The sequence below is a fragment of the Muscardinus avellanarius genome, assembly GCF_963383645.1.
Source record: "Muscardinus avellanarius genome assembly, chromosome: 3".
Classification (NCBI taxonomy): domain Eukaryota; kingdom Metazoa; phylum Chordata; class Mammalia; order Rodentia; family Gliridae; genus Muscardinus; species Muscardinus avellanarius.
In genome coordinates this window covers 26,970,206-26,991,009 of record NC_137788.1, presented here as the reverse complement: position 1 = coordinate 26,991,009, position 20,804 = coordinate 26,970,206, and the positions used below count along the sequence as shown (strand labels likewise).

The 20,804-nt window shown below is 47.7% G+C and overlaps 1 protein-coding gene across 1 annotated transcript in view; it reads right to left on the bottom strand.

Annotated features, from left to right (window-relative positions):
• The window catches only part of ZNF362 (zinc finger protein 362), a gene marked incomplete at both ends in the record, with an annotated part of 32,388 nt that extends 12,255 nt beyond the window's left edge, over positions 1–20,133 (bottom strand). The window contains 5 exons of the mRNA XM_080693344.1: positions 3,884–4,108; positions 4,674–5,001; positions 14,484–14,730; positions 14,858–14,921; positions 20,096–20,133. Of these exons, the coding sequence (XP_080549470.1) occupies positions 3,884–4,108; positions 4,674–5,001; positions 14,484–14,730; positions 14,858–14,921; positions 20,096–20,133 (902 nt within the window). The remainder of the gene's footprint in view (positions 1–3,883; positions 4,109–4,673; positions 5,002–14,483; positions 14,731–14,857; positions 14,922–20,095) is intronic.
• Positions 20,134–20,804: the final 671 nt, after the last annotated feature.

The following is a 20,804-nucleotide window of genomic DNA, read 5'->3' as shown; positions in this document are numbered from 1 at the left end:
CAGGCCAGCCTCAAACTTGAGACCCTCCTGCCTCCGCCTCCGAGTCACTGGGATTACAGATGTGTGCCAGTGCACTGGGCTCATCCTTTTTTTTTTTTTTTTTGCACTGGAGATTGAGCACAAGGGCCTTATTCTACCTCCAGGCTATACCCCAGCCCTTTAAAAGTTTTATTTTGAGCCATCTGTGGTAGCCCACACCTGTAACCCCAGAATTTGGGAGGCCGAGATAGGAGGATTGCAGATTCAAGGACACTCTCAGCAAGTAGTGGTTCTCTCATTAACTTAGCAAGACCCTGTTTCAAAAGAAAACTCAAAAATAGGGCTGGGGGTGTAGCTTGGAGGTAGAATGCCCTGGGTTCAGCCCCAGGAAAACACACACACACACACACACACACACACACACACACACACACACAATTATTTTGAAACAGGGCCATGCTAAATTGCTGAGGCTGGCTGCAAACCTGCAATCCTCCTATCTCAGCCTCCCAACTAGGGGGATTTTAAGCGTGCGCTACCACGCCAAACTATGCTTTTTCCTCCATCCTGATGTCGTTGATTCTTATAGTAAACTGACCAGAATCATTTAGTCTCATCAGTAGGACTCAACCCCTTCCCATTTGCCTTAAGGCCTTTGCTTTGAGCTACAGGTCAGAAACTGGATCTTCAGACAGAAAGCATCCGAGCTGGAGCCTGAGGAAGGGCTGGATGCACGTGCTGGCTCTTTGCACTTCTGGGAGAGGCCAGTGGGTGCAGGCTTCCAAGCTGACATCGTGACCAGACTCTGCCACAGACCACAGCAAGAGTCCAGAAAATTTGGCCCAGAAGCAGACAACTTAGCAAAGTGGACTGACTACCCCAGGACAAGAGGAACAGAAGTTATTACCTAGCCTAGGATTGGATAAGACTGATTTTATCCTACATAATATTCCATTTTCTAAAATGAAAAAATACTTTCCCCCCCTTTGGTCTAGATCTAATCATCAACTTAAGGGACTATGGTTACAAAGTAGAATAAAATATCTGTTAAATGATACCTTATAGCTGGGCGTGGCACACGCTTATAATCCTAGTACTTGGGAGGCTGAGACAGGAGGATCACAGGTTAGTGGCCAGCCTCAGGTACTTAGCAAAGCCTTCTCTGCAACTCAGTGTGACTCTGTTTAAAAAATAAATAAATAGAGCAGCTAAGGGTGTAGCTCAATGGTAGAATGTCCCTGGGTTCAATCCCTAGTACCACTTGGGGGGGGTGCCTTGCTCCAACTAACCCTTCAGAACTCAAAGGAAGGTACTAAAAAATTTAATATATAAAAAATTTTAAAATAATTCTATTGAAAACAACTTATACTTGGCCTTGACTACGAAACTGCTAAAAACAATTGCTACAAGTATTCCACGTGCCTTTAGTGAGACATCTTTCTTTTCACAATCATTACTTCTGAAAAAGGTTCAATAAGAATCTGTCCTTCTTCCTAACAGGATATAATTGGGTAAATCAAATTTGTCACCATGACCATGCCAGAAATGTCACATTTAAAGGCAAATCTAATAATTAAGCATGGCAAGCCCAGTAAGACAGCATTTCGTATGTGAACATGAGGCCTCTTGGAATGACCAATGGCTCTGTGGCTTGTGGAGGGGTCCAGCCTTGAAGGTGGGGAAAGACATCCACTTCCTGCTGGTCAGAAACACCGACAAACTCAGGGATTCTCCAAAAAGACAATGCCCGTACTGTGAACTGGAGGGCTTCTAAGGTTCTGATTTCTGATAATATAAGAAAAAAAGTTTTTTCTGCCTACCTCTCAATACACATGGTTAAAATTCTTTTTTTTTTTTTTTTTTTTTTTTTTTTTTGCGGGTGTGGGATGGAACCTGGGGGCATTCGACCTCCAAGCTATACTCCCTGCCTTATTTTTAATTCTTTATTTTGAAACCAGTTCTCACTTGAGTGGCAGAGGGCCTCACTAAGTAGCTGAGGCTGTCAGCGAACCACTATCCTCTGGTCTCGGCCTCCCAAATGCTGGGATTACAAGCGTGTGCCACCACACTCAGCAAATAGTTAAAATTCTGACCCAGGGTGTTTTTTAAAATTTTTTTTGGCAGTACTAGGGGTGGAACTCAGGGACATTCTACCTCCAAGCTATACCCATAGCCCTAGTTTTTATTCTTTTGTTCTGAAACAGGGTCTCACTGAGTTGCAAAGGGCCTCACTAAATACCTGAGGCTGTCCATGAATGGCGATCCTCTGGTCTCAGCCCCCCAAATGCTGGGATTACAAGCGTGTGCCATGACACACGGCCCCAGGGGTTTTACAGTCTCCCCATAGAAGTTACATTCTGCGGCCTCTGTATCACAAGCTACAACTTTAAGAACCCTGCAACCGGAGGACTTTGCTTACTAACCAGTACCTTTGTGCATTAAACTGGCTGAATTAAAAATAAAATCAAAGCAATGACAAAATCAGAAAGTTGCTGAAATAAACTTGTGTGGTCAAATCTGTGCCTCAGGAGGTGTGGGGGTGAGAAGAGACTGACGCTTCTCCCTGCGGCCACGCTGTGCTTGGTATTTACTATTGAACCATCGTGCCCACAGGTCAGGGAAATAGACACGGTAAAACATTTTGCATCGTGAGATAAAGATACAGACACAATGGAGGCAAATAAGTGACAGCAACGGCAGCAAAAAGATAGGGACAGCCCCTCAGTACAGCATTCGCATCCCCAGAGAAAGGAAAGCGTGGATCCCATCAGTACATGATAAACTCCCTACAAAACTATTTTCTCCCTGACTTTGGCCAGCTGGAATTGGTAGACACATGACCACACACTGTGTGTGTTAGTGTGTGTGTGTGTGTGTGTGTGTGTGTTGCTGAGGATGAAATCCAGAGGATATCTACCTCCCGGCTACACTCCCAGACCTATTTTATACTTTATTTGGAAACAGGGTCTCACTAAGTTGCTGAGAGCCTCACTCAGTAGCTGAGGCTGGCTTCGAACCTGTGCGATCCTCCTGATCCTCCTGCCTCAGCCTCCCAAGTGCTGGGATTACAAGTGTGCAGTACCACACCCAGCTCGTGACCACACTTTTTAAGAAATGATCATGTGAACAAACTGTGTTTGTTCCCCTTTGAAGAGATGAATGGCAATCTTGGGGACCTTTGGTTTGTTTGTTAAAATACCTATGGTATTTTTATTGGTGAGATAGTCTTTCTGATGTCTGTATTCGCCTGCACAAACTTTTCTTCCCTTACACCATTCGTATCTTTGGGTTTCCCTGTCACACCCCGGCTCAGCTGTAAGCCCCGATGAGCAGACTTTTGTGTTTTCTTCCTGGTTATATCCTCAGCACCTTGAGCAGTGTCTAGTAGAGTGCCGAGGCTCTGTAAATATTTGATAAATGGATGAATCCTGTGCTCTATACACCTAGTTGTATTTATTCCACAAATATTTAACAAATGCCTAAATACACCTATGTACCACACACCAGGGATGCAGAAACGGAGAATACCAAGCCCTGAACTAGGAAAGCTCTAATACCTTGGGGACGTAGGCAAGAGCATGCAGCTCACCCCTGCTGTGATGGGAACAGAGCCCAGGCCCCTCATTTGGCTTGGGGGGATGGGGGCTTCTGGGAGGAAGGTGGATTGAGGGGAGGGGAGGAAGTGGCCAGAGGAACAAGGTGTCTCAGGTTAAGGACACAAGATGTGCAAAGACTCATCCTGTGATGAGATTAGAAGGGGGTAGAGTTGTGAACGCTGAGGTAGTGAGCGAGACTCGCTATCCCACAAGCCTCGGAGGCCCACCTCCCCGGCACTACATCCATGCACCGGGTCGCAGGCGTTGGGTACAGACTGCCATAGGGTGGCGTCAGGCAGGCGACCTACCTGGTGTGCTGCTGGAGGTGGGAGAGCTGTCGGAAGGACTTATCACAGTAGGAGCAGTGGTAGGGCTTGACGCCCAGGTGGATTCGCAGGTGCTGGGCCAGGTAGGAGGCGTTGGCGAAGGACTTGGAGCAGTGCGGGCACTTGTGGGGCTTGGCCTCTGTGTGTGACTTGGAGTGGATCTGCATCTCAGACTTGGTGAAAAAGGTCAGCGGGCATACCTTACACCTGCGGACAGAGGTGGGGGCTCTTACATCTGGGGAAGGGTTGCAGTAGCCTGAGTGGCCCTGTGATCCCAGGGAGGCTGGCCCAGGACCACACCCACAGCCTGGGGGAGGAGGCTCCAAGACTGTGTGGCTCTTAACCAGCTACACATCAGGACTTCCTAGTACCTTTCAGAAATACTCATGCCTGATGCCCTCATGGCCACACCCCCAAAAATTAACTAAGGTTTCTGGGGGTGCAACCCCAGCTTTAGTACATTCTGAGAGCTCTTCAGCTGATTGTACAGCAGCACCACTTAAAGGGAAGGGGAGATGGACCCTTGCCACCCAGGGCTGTGGTGAAGTGCCAACCACAGACCATCTCTGAAGCCTGTTTCTCCCACCCCCACCCCTTGCCCTCAAGGCCTGAGATGTAGTGGAGCCTTCCCGCCAGCTCCGCCCCTCTGGACCTTAGCCCCCAACCTCAGCTTCCCCGACCCCTCTTTATGGCCCTCAAGCTCACTGGGACCCTGCCCCAAGCTTACAGGGACCCTGTACCCCCAGGCCCCCATCTGTGCCAAGACCCCCACCTGTATGTCTTGCCCTCCTTGGCAGTCTCGCCCGAGGCCAGGATGGGGTAGGGGACCACAAGGACAGGGGGACCCCCCGGGTTCTCCGCCTTGATCTTTTTGCGGCCGCGCTCAGACTTAGGGGGGCCAAGCAGGCCATGGCCCTGGATTGTCTTGATGGAGTCCAGGAGGGGGGGGCTGGTGATCCCTGAGATGAGGGTGGGGGACGAGGCGATGAGGCGGCTCTGGCTGGTGGTGGTGGGTGTGGACGGGGTGCTGGTACCCGTGCCGGTGCCCGTGCTGGACTCGGATGTGCTCACAGCTGGGGTCCGGGAGGAGAGCCCCAGACCTGCGAAGACACATGGTTGGGGCAGGGGTGAGGGGAGGCCTGGCTGTGCCACCAGCCTCCTGAGCGTCCCCTTCCTAGTCACAAATTATTACTCAAGAGTAACTGAGAGCTTATGTGCGTGCAAAATGTCTTCGATACCTTCAGACTAAATTAGGTTAAATAAAAGAGGTACTTTAGAGGCTGAGGGTACACCTCAGCAGTAGAACACTGGTATGTGTTAGGCCCTGGGTTCAATTCCCATCACTGCAAAAAAAAAAAAAACATTTTGAAAACAATTTCAACCACAGAAAAAATTTGAGACACAAAGATACTCATTGCTGTGTTATTTATAATAACAAAAGTTTAGAAGCAGCCTAAATATGCGATTATTAGGGAAGAATTCAGTGTACAATCACCTCTACTGAACTTCCTATTGTCTTTTGTTTGAAAAACTGTAATCCCAGTACTTGGGAGGCTGAGACTGGAAGATCGCAGGTTTGAGGCCAGACTCAGCAACTTAGTGAGGCTCTGTTTAGGAAAAAAAAGTTGATATTGCCAGCAGCGACAGCAAGTTCACCGCGCCCTCCACAGCTCCTGATCAACACGCACAATAACCGTGAGTGAAATTGCGGGCCCTAAAGGAGAAATCCCTGTACTGCATGCCCAGGGACTTTGATCACCTCCCTGGGTTTGAGATTTTGCAGTCCAACCCAGTGAAGGAGTAGTGGTGGCAGAGTTATCACACCCTAGTCGCAGCTCCCGTGGGAAAACGCCCAGCCTGGCACCCCGCACGGTCTCGCGCAGCCTCGATTAACTCCCTGGGTCAGAGACTTTACAATACAACTCAGTAAAGGTGTAGTGGTGACTGAGATTACCACAGACTCGAGATACAGAGCACCCTAAGTGAAGTCGTAGTGACCTAGGAAAGGCACAAATTCTGAAATCATGGGAAAGAGGAACAACAATAGGGCAATGAATGCCCACAACCCCATATTATCAGAACCTGATAACACAGAAATTCAGAGATCTCCAGAAGATCAAATTAGGAATATAACTGTAGAAATAATACAGCACCTTTGAAAAGAATTTAGAGAGAGTCTAAAAGACATAAAAGATGCAATCACTGAGGTAAAGGCCTCAATTCAAAGTATAAACAATCGATTAGACCACATGAAGAATAAAGTCTCACTCCTAGAAGAGTATCACTCCAAAAACGAACGCATAATTTATAACTTAGACAAAAAAACCAGACAGCAGGGATCTGACATTGAAGAAATATGGGTCCATTTTAAGAGAGCTAACCTAAGAATAATCTGAATAGAGGAGGGAAAAGAAGGTGAAACCAAAGGGATCAACAATCTCTTCAAAGAAATAATATCAGAAAATTTTCCAAACATAGAGCAAGAGATTGATACACAGGTCCAGGAAACTTATAGAACTCCCTTTAGACAGGACTGGAGAAGAGGATCCCCACGCCACATAATTGTCAAAATGACCAAGGTGGAAGCCAAGCAGAGAATCTTAAAGGCAACAAAAACAAAGGGCCAAGTGACATTCAGAAACAAAACAATTAGAATCACTCCAGACTTCCCAAACCAAGTCATGAGAGACAGAAGGGCTTGGAGTAACATATTCCAAACTCTGAAAGAAAACAACTTCCAGCCAAACATTTCCTACCCAGCAAAACTTTCTATCAAATTAGATGGGGAAATAAGAAGCTTCCATGACAAACAGAAACTGAAGGAATTTATGTCTTCAAACCCAGCGCTAGAGAAAATACTCAAAGAGATTAATTACAAAGAAGAAATAGGTAACACACACCAGAACCAGAGAAACAAGATTATCCATCCAGCAGACAACTAAGCAAAGAAGAATATATTCATGTGTTTATTGGTTTAAATCTTTGGAGATTCATTATTTATTTTAGTCTTTTACTTATTTCTAAATTGTATTGTTTGCTTTTATTGTTGCTAATTTTTAGGATTTCTATTTGGAATATTAATATACCTTCAGATATAGCATTTGGAAATATTTTACCCCATTCTATCAGTAACTCTTAACTCTGTTTACATTGTCTTTGGATGTACAATATTTTTTTATTTTTTAGGAAATTTGTTTGTTTACCCTTTTGTTGCCTGTGCCTTTGAAATCACATCCAAGAAATCACTGCCAATTTCAATGTTGTGAAGTTTTATGACCCAGATTTTCTTCTAAAAGTTTATAGTCTTAAGATTTATATTTAGGTCTTTTATCTATTTTGAGTTAATATTTGTATATGGTGTTAGGTAAGGGTCCAACTTTATTCTTCCTCATGTGATTATTATTTTTCAACAATATTTAGTGAAAGGATCATTATTTCCTTCACCAAATGTTCTTGAAAACCTTGTCAAAAATAATTTGACCAGGTGACTTCTGGGAAGATGGCGACCGAGAAAAGCAGGGCTTAAGAGCCCCACTAACAACCAATCTCTATTACCACAAAATCAGTGCCTTTCATAGCCAGAAAACACCATCACCAGAGAAACAAAAAAATGTAATTACAAGGGACAGAGAAAAAGAGGGCTGGAAAAATGGACACCAGAAAAAGACCAGACTCCAGTGCTGCGGCCGGAGCCGCGGCGCAGAGCGGCAGGCGCCATATTTCCTTGCAGCCCCAGTCCCAGAGAGGAGGGGACTCAGAACAGAGCTCAGAGCCACAGAGGAGATACGCTGGCCTCATGCCCGAGGACGTGGCAGCAGCACCTTACTGCAGGCGGCAGTGGCGAGTTTACCGGACAGCTACGGCTACAGACCAATGCAGTCAACAGCCCACCAGGCTCCAGAGAGAAGCGGCGGACAGCAAGCCAAGGTGAGCCGCTGCGGAATAGCCAGGCGGGATTCGGCAGATTTTTCGGCGCAGGGAGCATCTAAAGCTCCCAGTGGCTGGGCTCAGCACACGCTGCAAGGACTCAGAGTGGAGCTCAAAACCAGAGAAGAAATACGCCAGCCTCACGGCCGAGGGTGTGGCAGCAGCGCCATATTGCCACCAGCGGCGGCAGCAGCAGTGAATTCACCGAGTCCACTACAGCTCCATCTGCGTACTCAACAACAGTGAGTCAAATTGAGGGCCACAGAGGAGAAATCCCAGTACTGCACTCCCAGGGACTTGACCCAGTGGGAGAGTGGCAGTGGCAGAGATATCACACCATAGGAGAACGCCCAACCTGGCACCCCCCCATGGTCTAAAGCAGCCTCTATCAACTCCCTGGGTCTGAGACTCTGTGATACAACCCAGTAAAGGAGTAGTGGGGTCTGAGATACTACTGACTCGAGATCCAGAGCACCTTAAGTGAAGTCGTAGTGACCCAAGGGAAGAACCCAGAGAAGGCACAAACTTCCGAAATCATGGGAAAGAGGAATAACAATGGAGCAATGAATGCCCACAACCCCACAACATCAGAACCCGATAAAACAGAAATTCAGAGATTTCTAGAAGATCAAATCAGGAAAATAACTGTAGAAATAATAGAGATGTTTCTAAAAGAATTCAGAGAGAGCCAAAAAGAGATAAAGAATGCAATTAATGAAGTAAAGGCCTCAATTCAAAGTACAAACAACCGATTAGACCACATGGAGAATAGAATCTCGCTCTTAGAAGATGATCAATTCAAAAATGAACGCATAGTTTCTAATCTAGAAAAAAATATCCGACAGCAGGAATCTGACATTGAAGAAATATGGGTCCATTTTAAAAGAGCTAACCTAAGAATAATTGGAATAGAGGAGGGAAAAGAAGGTGAAACCAAAGAGATCAACAATATCTTCAAGGAAGTAATAGCAGAAAAATTTCCAAACATAGAGCAAGAGATTGATACACAGGTCCAGGAAACTTATATAACTCCCTTTAGACAGGATTGGAGAAGAGGATCCCCATGCCACATCATTGTCAAAATGACCAAGGTGGAAGCCAAGCAGAAAATCTTAAAGGCAACAAAAACAAAGGGCCAAGTGACATTCAGAAACAAAACAATTAGAATCACTCCAGACTTCCCAAACCAAGTCATGAGAGACAGAAGGGCTTGGAGTAACATATTCCAAACTCTGAAAGAAAACAACTTCCAGCCAAACATTTCCTACCCAGCAAAACTTTCTATCAAATTAGATGGGGAAATAAGAAGCTTCCATGACAAACAGAAACTGAGAGAATTTATGTCTTCAAACCCAGCGCTAGAGAAAATACTCAAAGAGATTAATTACAAAGAAGAAATAGGTAACACACACCAGAACCAGAGAAACAAGATTTTCCATCCAACAGACAACTAAGATTGGTTATCTGTGGAGCTTCATTATTTATGTTAGTCTTTTACCTATCTCTAAATTGTATTGTTTGCTTTTATTGTTGTTAATTTTTAGGATTTCTATTTGGAATATTAATATACCTTCAGATATAGCATTTGGAAATATTTTATCCCATTCTATCAGTAACTTTTAACTCTGTTTACATTGTCTTTGGATATACAACATTTTTTTTTATTTTTTAGAGAGTTTGTATACTCTTCTGTTGCCTGTGCCATTGAAATCATATCCAAGAAATCACTGCCAATTTCAATGTTGTGAGGTTTTATGACCCAGATTTTCTTCTAAAAGTTTATAGTCTTAAGATTTATATGTAGGTCTTTTATCTATTTGAGTTAATATTTGTATGTGGGATTAGGTAAGGGTCCAATTTTATTCTTTTTCATGTAATTATTATATTTCAACAATATTTAGTTAAAAGATTAGTATTTCCTCCACCAAATGTTCGTGGAAACCTTGTCAAAAATAACTTGACAATATATGGAAGAATTTAGCTCTAGGCTTTTATTTAATTCCAATGGTTTATATATCTGCCTTTAGAACAGTATTACACTGTTTCAATTATTGTAGCTTTATATGGTTTGAAATCAGAAAATATATATCTTCTAGCTTTGTTCTTTTTCGAGATCGTTTTGGGTATCTAGAGTCCATATTCCATATTAGGATAGATTTTTTCTGAAAAATAAATATATAAATATATGATAGTTTCACCTAAAAAAAAAAAGAAAAATATTCTCTGGTAAGAAAGAAAGCAAAAAGAAATATTGAAATGTTATCTTTAAGTCATAAAAAGCTTGGTATCAGACAAATGAAACTGTTATGTGAGATTATCATTTTTAGTTTTGGATAAATTGCTGTAATACTAGATATCAACCACTAAGCCAATCATGGGAAGGAGGGATGGGGAGGGAATGGGGTGGGGATCGGGTGGGGGCTGACTGGGCAATGTGTGCATGTATGTCTACAAAAGGTTTTTTTTTTTTTATCCCACTATGATGTATGAATACAGTGTACCAATAAAAAATAAATAAATAAAAATAAATTAAAAATAAAAAAAAACTTGACCATATATGGAAGAACTTATTTCTAGGCTCTTTATTTTACTCCACTGTTTTATATATCTGCCTTTATAGCAGTACTACACTGTTTCAATTAATGTAGCTTTATAAGGTTTGAAATCAGAAAATGTATATCTTCTAGCTTTGTTCTTTTTCAAGATTGTTTTGGGTATTTAGGGTTCATATTTCATGTTAGGATAGATTTTTTTCTGGGGAAAAATGTATGATAGTTTCACCTTTAAAAAAAAATCCTCTGGTAAGAAAGAAAGCAAAAAGAAATATTGAAATATTATTTCTAAGTGATCAAAAGTTTGATATCAGACAAATGAATCTGTTATGTGAGATTATCATTGTTAAAAAAATAAAAATTAAAAATTAAAAATTAAAAATAAAGTTGCTGAGCATGGTGGTACACACTTATAATCTCAGTACTTGAAAGCTGAGATAGGAGGATTGCAGGTTTGAGGACAATCTCAGCAAATAGTGAGACTCTCACCAATCTAGTCAGACCCTGTTTCAAAATAAAAAATAAAAAAAGGTTAGGGGTGTAGCCCAGAGGTAAAATGCCCGTGAGTTCCATCTCTAATACAACAGGAAAAAAAAAAAAAAGAAAAAATTAGGCCACTAGAAACATTTATAGTATCAATTTTGGTAGATAAAAAGATAAAAATGGTTAATATATATATATATATATTTTTTTTTTTTTGCATGTTTTAGGAAGGAAACAAAGGGGCATTTGACCTCCAAGCTACACCCCCCTACCCTAGTTTTTATTCTTTATTTTGAAACAGGGTCTCACTAAGTTGCAGAGGGCCTCACTAAGTAGCTGAGGCTGTCCGCAAACCACAATCCTCCTGTCTCAGCCTCCGAATGCTGGGATTACAAGCGTGCGCCACCATGCCCAGATAAATTATATGGCGCGCGCTTGTAATCCCAGCATTTGGGAGGCTGAGACGGGACATAGGGGTTCGCGGACAGCCTCAGCTACTTAGTGAGGCCCTCCACAACTTAGTGAGACCTGTTTCAAAATAAAGAATTAAAAAAAAAAAAAAAACAGAGCAGGGGTGTAGCTCAGAGGTAGAATGCCTCTGGGTTCCATCCCCAGACCCACAAAAAAAAAAAAAAAAAAAAAAACAAAACAGAAAAGAAAAGAAACCAAAAATCTGTGCATTGTAAAAGATAATATTTAGCCAGGCATGGTGGGTGGCTCATGCTTGTAATCCCAGCATTCGAGAGGCTGAGACAGGAGGACACGGTTTGCGGACAGCCTCAGCTACTTAGTGAGGCCCTCTGCAACTCAATGAGAACCTGTTCAAAATATAGAATAAAAAATTGGGCTGATGGTGTAGCTCAGAGGGAGAATGACCCTGGGTTCCACCCTCAGTACAAAAAAAGAAAGAAAGGAAGAAAAAGGAAGAAAGGAAGGAAGGAAGGAAGGAAGGAGAAAAGAAAGAGATAATAAGATAATATCTAAAGCACTACTGTGTTTTGGGGTCACACACTGTGTACCAGAAATGTGCATTGACACAGCCTTCTTAGCGGGCAGCTTGGCAAAAGCAGTTAAAAATTTAAATGTACATAACTTTTGCCCAACAATTAATTCTACTTCTAGAAACTATCATAATAATATTTGCATATAGCTAAAAGATCTGTATAAGGGGCCTTCCATGTAAAATCGTGATTAGAGCTAGGCAGGGTGGTACATGCCTCCCAATACCTGGGAGTCTAAGACAGAAGGATCAAAGATCTGAGGCCAACCTCGGGGAATTTAGTAAACTGTCTCAAAATAAAAAAAATTTAAAAGGGCTGGGGTGTATTTCAGTGTAAAAATCCTGCTGGATTAAATTCCTCCAAAATTGTGCTTAGGTAATACCGGACACACCCTGTTCATAAGGGGTGGTCCTCCTTATGACAGGGCACACTGCACAGTCACCGAAAAAAGACGGAATTCAGTGACAAAATGAAAACACTAAGATGTGCTCTCAGATAGAAAATGGAAGTCACAGCTGGGCATGGTGGCGCACGCTTGTAATTCCAGCATTCGGGAGGCTGAGACCTGGAGGATCACGGTTTGCAGACAGCCTCAGCTACTTACTGAGGCCCTCTGCAACTCAGTGAGACCGGGTTTCAAAATAAAGAATAAAAAATAGGGCAGGGGGTGTAGCTCAGAGGTTGAATGCCCCTGGGTTCCATCCCCAGACCTGCAAAAAAAAAAAAAAAAAAAAAAAAAAAGAAAGAAAGAAAAAAGAAAATGGAAGTCACAGACCTTATGCACCCATCTACTTAAAAGGAACAACAGCTGGGCGTGGTGGCGCACGCTTGTAATCCCAGCATTCGGGAGGCTGTCCGTGGTTTGTGGACAGCCTCAGCACCTTAGTGAGGCCCTCTGCAACTTAGTGAGACCGGGTTTCAAAATAAAGAATAAAAAGTAGGGCTGGGGGTGCAGCTTGGAGGTAGAATGTCCCTGGGTTCCATCCAGTACCGCAAAAAAAAAAAAAGGAACACACATTCGAACGACATACATATACATGGACGATATATTTGTGTGTAAATACACAGAAACAGAGCTGAGGAGGGGCACACAATATTGGTAACTATAGTTCTCTCTAGAGAGGGAGAAAATTTTTTTGCTAACAGAAGATTTTCATATTTTAATTGTCTATCTCCCTTTAGATCATTTAAATCTTTTACCTGATGAATTCATCCATTTTTTACATCTGTGATTAAGGGATAAAATAAAATAAATTATACAGAAAATATAAAAGTTCTAATAGCTTTAAGATAAAGGCTGATTTTTCATCTTTCAGCTTATTTGTGATTTCTAAATGTTCCATAACGACTATGTTACTATCTTCTCAAGAAAAGTGCAATAAATAGGTTTATAATACAATGGCAAATAGAAAAGCAAGTTAAGTCATGGCTACAGCCCCTACCCCAGTATCAGCAACACACACATATTAAAAAACAAACAAAAAATATGGAGAAGGAAGGAAATGAACCAAAAGGCTCTTTAAGCTACTGGGATAGGAGCTGGAGATTATGAATAACTTTTTTTTTCTTAGTTTCTCTTTTTTCAAATTTCCCTTAATATGCTTATATTGCTTTTTTAATATTACCTTTATAATGAAAAATAAATTTAATAAAACCATAATAACGGGAGATGTGCAGAGTACAGCTAAGCCCTGGGAGGCTCACCAGGCCCACAATTCGTGGGTTATCTCTAAGAAAAAGGAGGAGAGAGACGGGGCACCTGGCTGGTGGCACAGGATGAGTCAGAAGAGGACCAGGATGGAGACACTGGCCTCCTCAAAAACCTGCTCACCGGGCTTTACGGAGGGCTGGACACCTCCCAGGATGACCCACTGGCACCCCAGCCCAACCGCTCTGAGGCTGAGCTCCCCTTCCCACGACCTGCTCCCCTGGGCTCTGGACTTGCACAGCCCGCCCCTGCCTCTTAGTAGCCATGAAATCTGGGTTTCCCGGACTTCGCCCTTTTTGTTTCAGTGTCCTCATCTATTGAATGGAGACATTAGCGTGAAGCGCGAGAGAGCAGTCCATTGTTTGACCTAACCCTAACAACATCCACTTCCTAAGGCTGCGGGCGCAGCACAATGAATACTAGTAAACACTGGCTAAGAGGCTCAGCTTCAGTTACCACCGCCCTCCTCCCCTCCACCTCTTCCGGTCCTCCTCAGCCCAGGCCGGCTGTCCTCCTGCTCTCTACAGACTCCCTGAGCACGTGCCGTCCCCCTTCCTGCTCCACTGCCCTAGTTTGCCGTCGGCCTTGCATTCTGGCTCCTCCAAGGGCGTCTTCTCTGGTCCCTAAATCTGCTCAAGTTTCTTCTCTGGATTCTTCGTGCAGGAAAGACCTGCCCCGTCCTGTCCACTGGAGGGAGTCCTGCTAGTACAGGGTCACAGGAAGCCTGGCGGCTCTGGCTAGCCCCACCCACCCCAGGTTCCCTCCCCCTACCCACCCGTCCTCACCAAGCTCCCGTCTGGACCAGTCCCCTCCTCGACCCTCCACTGGCCTCACCAGCCCCGCCCAGCATCCGACCACGCCCACACCCCGGCCCCTCCCGCCCTCCGGCCCCGCCCCCCAGCACTTCCCACCTGTGACGGTGCTGGTGGCCGGCCGCGCGTGCAGCGCCACGTCCGGCTGCGGCACAGCCTGCGGGTGCAGCCCCGGCACCTGCTGCAGCTTGGGCAGTGACATGACCGCCTGGCTGCTCTCGGCGGGCGCGGGTGGCACGAGCAGAGGCTGCTGGGAGGAGGCCGACGTGGGCGGCAGGTGAGGCGGCCGGATCTTCTCTGCCATCAGCTGCTCCTTGATCTTGTTAATCAGGACAAGATTGTCCAGCTGCGGGCGGGACAGGACCGGCTGAGGGGGCTCGGACCGCGCCACTCCCCCCCCCACCCCGCCCGCCCATCTGCCTGCGAGACCCACTATGCAGGCCAGTCAAGACCCAGGGCAGCATCTGTCTTACCTGGCTGGGCATTGTGGGAGGCGGGGGCCAAAAGTAGGGGTTGTTAAATCGAGGCTCGGCCATCCTGCGGGGAGAGAACACAGTCACAGGAAGTCCCCATCAGCTGTGTCCACTCACGCCGGGCCCAGTGTCTGGGATTCCACCCCTTAGGGACCCTCAGCCCTGAGCAGAGGCCTTCTGCTGGGCCCAGGGTTGGGGTTAGGCTGAAAAGTCTGAAATTCAGTCCCTCCCTTAGTGGCCCCAGAAGGCAAGGGTCACATCCAGACCTGAGTGCTCCCAGGGCCCCCCAGCACCCTGAGGCTGGCTGGCCAATCTCCATCCCCCGCAGGGCCAACCCCATGGACCCATGGATTACACAAAGAAGCCCCTTCCCTCCCTCCATCCTCCAGACACAAACTAGGGAGTCCTGGGGCAACTGTGTACATGACCACAGAGCAGAACTGCCCCTGCCCAATCCCTGCCTCCCCCCCCTCCGCCCCGTAAGCATCCTCATAAGAATACAGGTACAAGCTGGGATCACCAGGTACAGTCTTTCTGAAAGGCAGTTTGACAGGATGATTTAGAGAAGTGATCAGTACCCTCAGATTCCAGAGATCCAACATCTGGAAAGTTATCTTCGAGGAACAGGCATGGATGGACGTGTGTCACCTTTGACTTGCATCGGAATGTATTTAAGGAGGGTCAGGGAGGCCTGAGGCTGGGGGAGACTGGGGCTCTTTAGTAAGTGTGTGACCATCGACTGGTGGCCCTCACCTCTGGCAGGCCTGTGCGGTTAGAAGGCCTCTGTGAACAGGGGAGAAGGATAGGCCTTGGGGCTCTTGATTTCCAGAGGGTTTGAGCCTGTGTCCCCACAGGGAAGTGACGTACAGGGACCTGCTGCACAGGGGTTCTCCTAAGCCTCGCTCCCTATCCAGTTCCTCTTAACTCTCCCTTGCAGAAACTGCTTTCCTACCTGGTATTGTTGCTTAAATGAAATTGTTTATTTTGAGAGTGCCTTCAACCTCTTCCTGGTCCTATGTACTTGAGAAGTCCCTACTAGAATCCTAACATGGAGTTTCAGGAGAAAACCCCCAATAAGGACACAATCTAATCTGAACATTTTAAGAAAACTTTTAGTGTGGTACTTGGGATCGAATCCAGGGGCATTATACCTTCAAGCTAAAGCCCAGCTGTATTTCTTTTTTTATTTTGAAACAGGACCTCACTTGCTAAGGCTGACTTTGAGCCTGTGATCCTCCTGTCTCAGACTCTCAAGTACTGGGATTACAGGGGTGCGCCACCTCACCAGGCTAGGAAAGATCTTTTATATCAATTACCTCTTATCTTTACTTGAAAAGTAGCAAGAGAGGTATTGGGGTGTGTGTGTGTGTGTGTGTGTGTGTGTGTGTGTGTTTATTCCTAGGGATTGAACCCAGGCCCTTGCACATGTGAGGCAAATATTCTACCACTAAGCTACATCCCCAGCGATTTTTTTTTTTTTTGGGTGGTGGTACTGGGGGTGGAACCCAGAGGCTTTCTACCTCCAGGCTATACTTCCAGACCTATTTTATATGTTATATTTTATTTGGAAACAGGGTCTCACTAAGTTGCTGAGAGCCTCACTAAGAAGCTGAGGCTGACTTCGAACCTGTCTCAGCCTCCCAAGAGTGGAGATTACAAGCGTGCGCCACCATGCATGGCCATCCCCAGCTATTTTTTTAAAAAATTTATTTTGAGACAAGGCTTCACTAAACTTGCAATCTTCCCACTTCAGCCTCTTGAGCTGATAAGAGTACAGGCTGGCACCCCCTTGCCCAGATTATTATGCCATTCTATAAGTGGGGAAACTGAGGCTTGGAGAGAGGGGAAGGATGAGACCTGTCTAGGACCATGGGGCTGACGTCCTGAGGTCAAACTAGAAATCAGATTTGTTCAAGTCAACCGTAGTCCTTGGCAGAGCAAATGCCAGGTGCAAACAGCTTGATACCTACATGCCAAAGTCCTCTCCCCTCACCCCCAGCCTAGGGCCGGTTTGGTCTGTGCCTGGCCGGCTTGGGAGCCACAGATCTCCCTCTGGTGCAGCCCCGGAAGCTCCTAACAGCTTCCTGCACCTGCCACTCACAGGCACCAGGATGGCCTTCCCTCTACCCATCCAAATCCTGACCACCTTTTAGCCCAACACAAAGAGCACTTTCTGCCAGGAATTCTCCCTGACTGCTCTGGACTCCTGGAGCTTCTTTTCCAGAAAAAGTCTCAAAACAATACAGTGAGGAGGCTGCAAGTCACCAAGCACCTCCCTGTGCCAGGCGTACTGACACCAAAAGGTAGGTTCTCACAACGTCCCCACTTTGCAGCTGAGGAGATTAAGTTCAGAAAGGTGGAATGATTGCTTAAGGTCGCACCACAAGCCCCCCTCTAACCTGCCTCAGAGTCCATCGCTTCAGTCCCTCGGCATCCTGGCCGAAGGCTGGTGGGTGTGCCTGGCTCTAGGATGGCATGGTTGTGATGCATGTGATACAGGGGCTGGTGGGCTGGGAGACTGGGGGATTACCTCGGGGAAGCTTGGGAGCTGGATGCACCTGTCTCATTCATCCAGAACCCGGGATTGGACCTCAAGTCTACCCATAATGCGAGGTGCAGGATGGAACAAGTAAATGCAGGAATAATAATCTGACTCATTTTAAAGACAATCTCCATGATGATCCAGCAGCGCACAGTTAGCAAGGCTCTTCTATGCCCACTGGCAATCTCTTCAGATCCCCAGGAGGATGGCAGGCAGAAAAGAACTTTGATCCCTGTTCCACAGAGGAATGGCCAGGGTGGCAGGCGGGAGGCACCTGGCTCCCGGCCACATGGGCAGGAAACGGAGGCAGCACTGAGTGGCAATGCTGGCTGGCAGCTCTCTAAGCCCCTGTAATCCTCATCTGTAAAATGGGGTGAAACAGGCCGCACACCCCCTTCCCGCCTACTGCCTGGCTGCTCCTCAGACAGTTCTGAGGGAGCCTCCTCCCCTTTTCCTCTCCAGTTCAGTGCCAAGTTCAAGCTGCTCAGGGAGCCTGCCTGGGGTCCCACAGCCGGAGGAGAGCTTGGCAGCCCCTGCCCAGTGGGGACCACCCCTCAGCCTCACGGGGAGCCAGGCCCATGGTCGGGGAGCTGCCCTGGGTTACTTATTCTGACCCACATAACCCCAGCCTGATTTGTCTGAATCTTGCTCGGGACGGCCCTAGGAGACTTAATAGCTCCTCAATGCTCCCGACCTGGGGTCCGCCGACCGTGTGCCGGGGCAGGGAGGGCAGGGCAAGGGCCGGACCAGCCCTGTGAGTCTCTGGGCAGCCCAGGGACCCAGATGAGGCGGAAGGTGGCCAGACCAGGCTAGCAGGAGAGGCCTGGCCAGACGTGTGCTTAGGACAGATGACGAGGCGGAAGGGCTTCCCTGACCAAGGAAGAGAGCTCAAGCAGGGCACAGAGGTGACAGCACAGACAGGCTGCGGCAGCAGGTCAGCAAGGACAGCTGAGAGTGGCGAGGGGCAGGGAGGGACCAGTCGGCAGGGCCTCGAATGCCATGTTGAAATGTTAGGATGAGAGGGAGCTGGCGGGGAGCCATCGGGGTGGCCCTGGCAGCACTGAAGCAGAGAGACCACGGAGGTCAGGGAGAAGCCTGGGTGTTGGTGAGAGTGGGGCAGGGAGACAAGGAACCAGGCAGGCTGGGGTTGATCGTTCACACTGGCAGAGAAGAAACATGGCGGACAGGACAGGCAGACTGGGCGGGGCCTCGAGCTCCAGCCAGAAGCCAAGGCTGTGGACCATGAGCCCCAGCCTCGGCCTGGTCCCTGCAGCTGGGCAGAAGAGCCAGCGTTTAGTTATTCTTGTTCTAAAGGTGGGAAGGCTGGATGGGTGGATGTACGGTGTGCCGCATGGAGCTGCTTTTGTTAACGGCAGCCGGCCACTCCGTCCATCCATTATCATTGACACTTAGTCTGAGCTAAACCATGGTGGACCACCACTGGGAACCCAAGGCCAACAGGGACAGCCCTCACTTCCTAAGCTAAGCGGAGAGGCAGACGGGGACCTACAGGCTTCTGCATGAAGGAGCTCCCACCTGTGAGACTACCACCCACCAACATGACCTTCACTGATCAGCGCTGAAAGGCCACTTTCCATTCTCTCTCCCTGGCCTCAGCCTCTGGGCAGCCCATCCGCTCTAGGACTTTAAGTACCAGCCACCCTGAGCTGCCCCTGGCTACTCTCGCTGGCTGTCACAGGGCTGTCAGCCCAGCAGGCCTGCACTGGGCCTGGCCTCCCCGGCATGCCCTCCTCTGGTCACCATCTGCCCAGATGCTCCTCCCACACCGTGACCCACACCTCCACTCCCTCCTGCCCGCCTGCCCCATTCTCAGGTTCTCTCTCAAGTCCACCCACTCCTCCCCCGAGTCCCAGTCACTGGCACCTCACAGGGACCAGGGCACAGCCCGCTTCCTTTAGAGCCCCGCAGGCCTGGGTTCAAATCCTGGCTCCAACTCACCAGCTGTGTGATCATGAACAAGTCATGTGGCCCTGCTCCCGGAGGGGCATGAGAAGCCCAGGGCCTGGGGTTCCAGCCTGGAGAGGGCCAGGGAGGGCTTCCTAGGTAGTAAAGGCAAGAGGGGACTAGCCAGGCGGAGACCAGGCGGCAGGGGACTAAGGCCCACGGGGAGAGCTAGAGGTGGTGGGAGACGCAAGGCTAGGCCGGAACTTGAGGCGGTGGGCGAGGATGTGTGGGGAGATCCCGCAGACTGCTGCACGCAGAAGGGACTGGAGGCCAGGAGGCAGGCGCGGGGATCCCGCAGAAGGCCCTCCCTGGAGAAGGCAGGACTGCACCTAGGCCAAAAGGGCCTGGCTATCTGGTTAGAGACGAGGCTGGAGAAGCGTGCAGGCTGCTGCCTGCAAGTGCTTGGGAGGTATCCGGATACCCATATGGACAAACATGGCCACAGCGACATGCAGACAGACAGACAGACAGCACCAAACCCAGACACATGGGACAGACACGACCTGTGGCTGCAAGCATGGATCAAGAGGGACAGACACAGCAGTGGCCCTGAGCAGGACGCCACGGCCAGGGGTGGGGGGAGACCACTGCAGGAGCAGGAGCACACACCTCCCCAGGGCAGACCCGGGGCGCAGGGAGGGGCCCTGGGGACCCTGGGATGAACACAGGCCTCAGCCCCCCAAAGAACAACCCCTCATTGACAGAGTGCAACCTGGAACCAGGCTCCTTACCTAGAGTGTCCTTTCCCACTTGGTGAACTTCTACTCATCCTTCAAGACCCAGCTCAAGTGTTCCCTCTTCTACGGAGCTTTCCCTGAACCCCCAGTCAGTCACTTCCTCTGTGTTCCCAACAGCACCTTGTATATGGGAATAACAATAACAATAACAATAGTAAAGTGGCAGCTACCATTGATTTCAAGACTGATGTGCTGAATATCATTCGATTCACTGGATCTTCCCAGTGACTCGGAGATGCGTGTCTCATAGAAGAAACCGTGGCTCAGAGAGGTCAACCAACCTGCCCGGAGCCGCACAGTAAGTGAGGGAGTTGAGATGTCACCCACCCCTGACCCAGCCCTACAGGGCTGATCCTACTCTGATGCGATTCTGCTTCCATGGTAACTGGGCATCCACCCACCAGTCTGTGAGCCTGCGCAGGAGGGCTGGTTCATTCACCCAAGCCAGAGTCTGGCCAAGGCGGCCATTCACAATGGACTAGGCACTGCGGTGGGCTGGTTAGAGCCACTCTGCACCGTGGCAGTAGTCCCAATGTGCAGATGAGGAGACTGAGGTCCAGCGTGCTTCAGCAATGTCCCTGAGGTTACAGAGCTGCGTCAGGATTTGGAATTTTGTTTTTGTGGGGTTTTTTTTTCCCCCTTGGCATAAGAGACTGAACCCAGAGGCATTCTACCTCTGAGCTACACCCCTAACCCTTCTAAC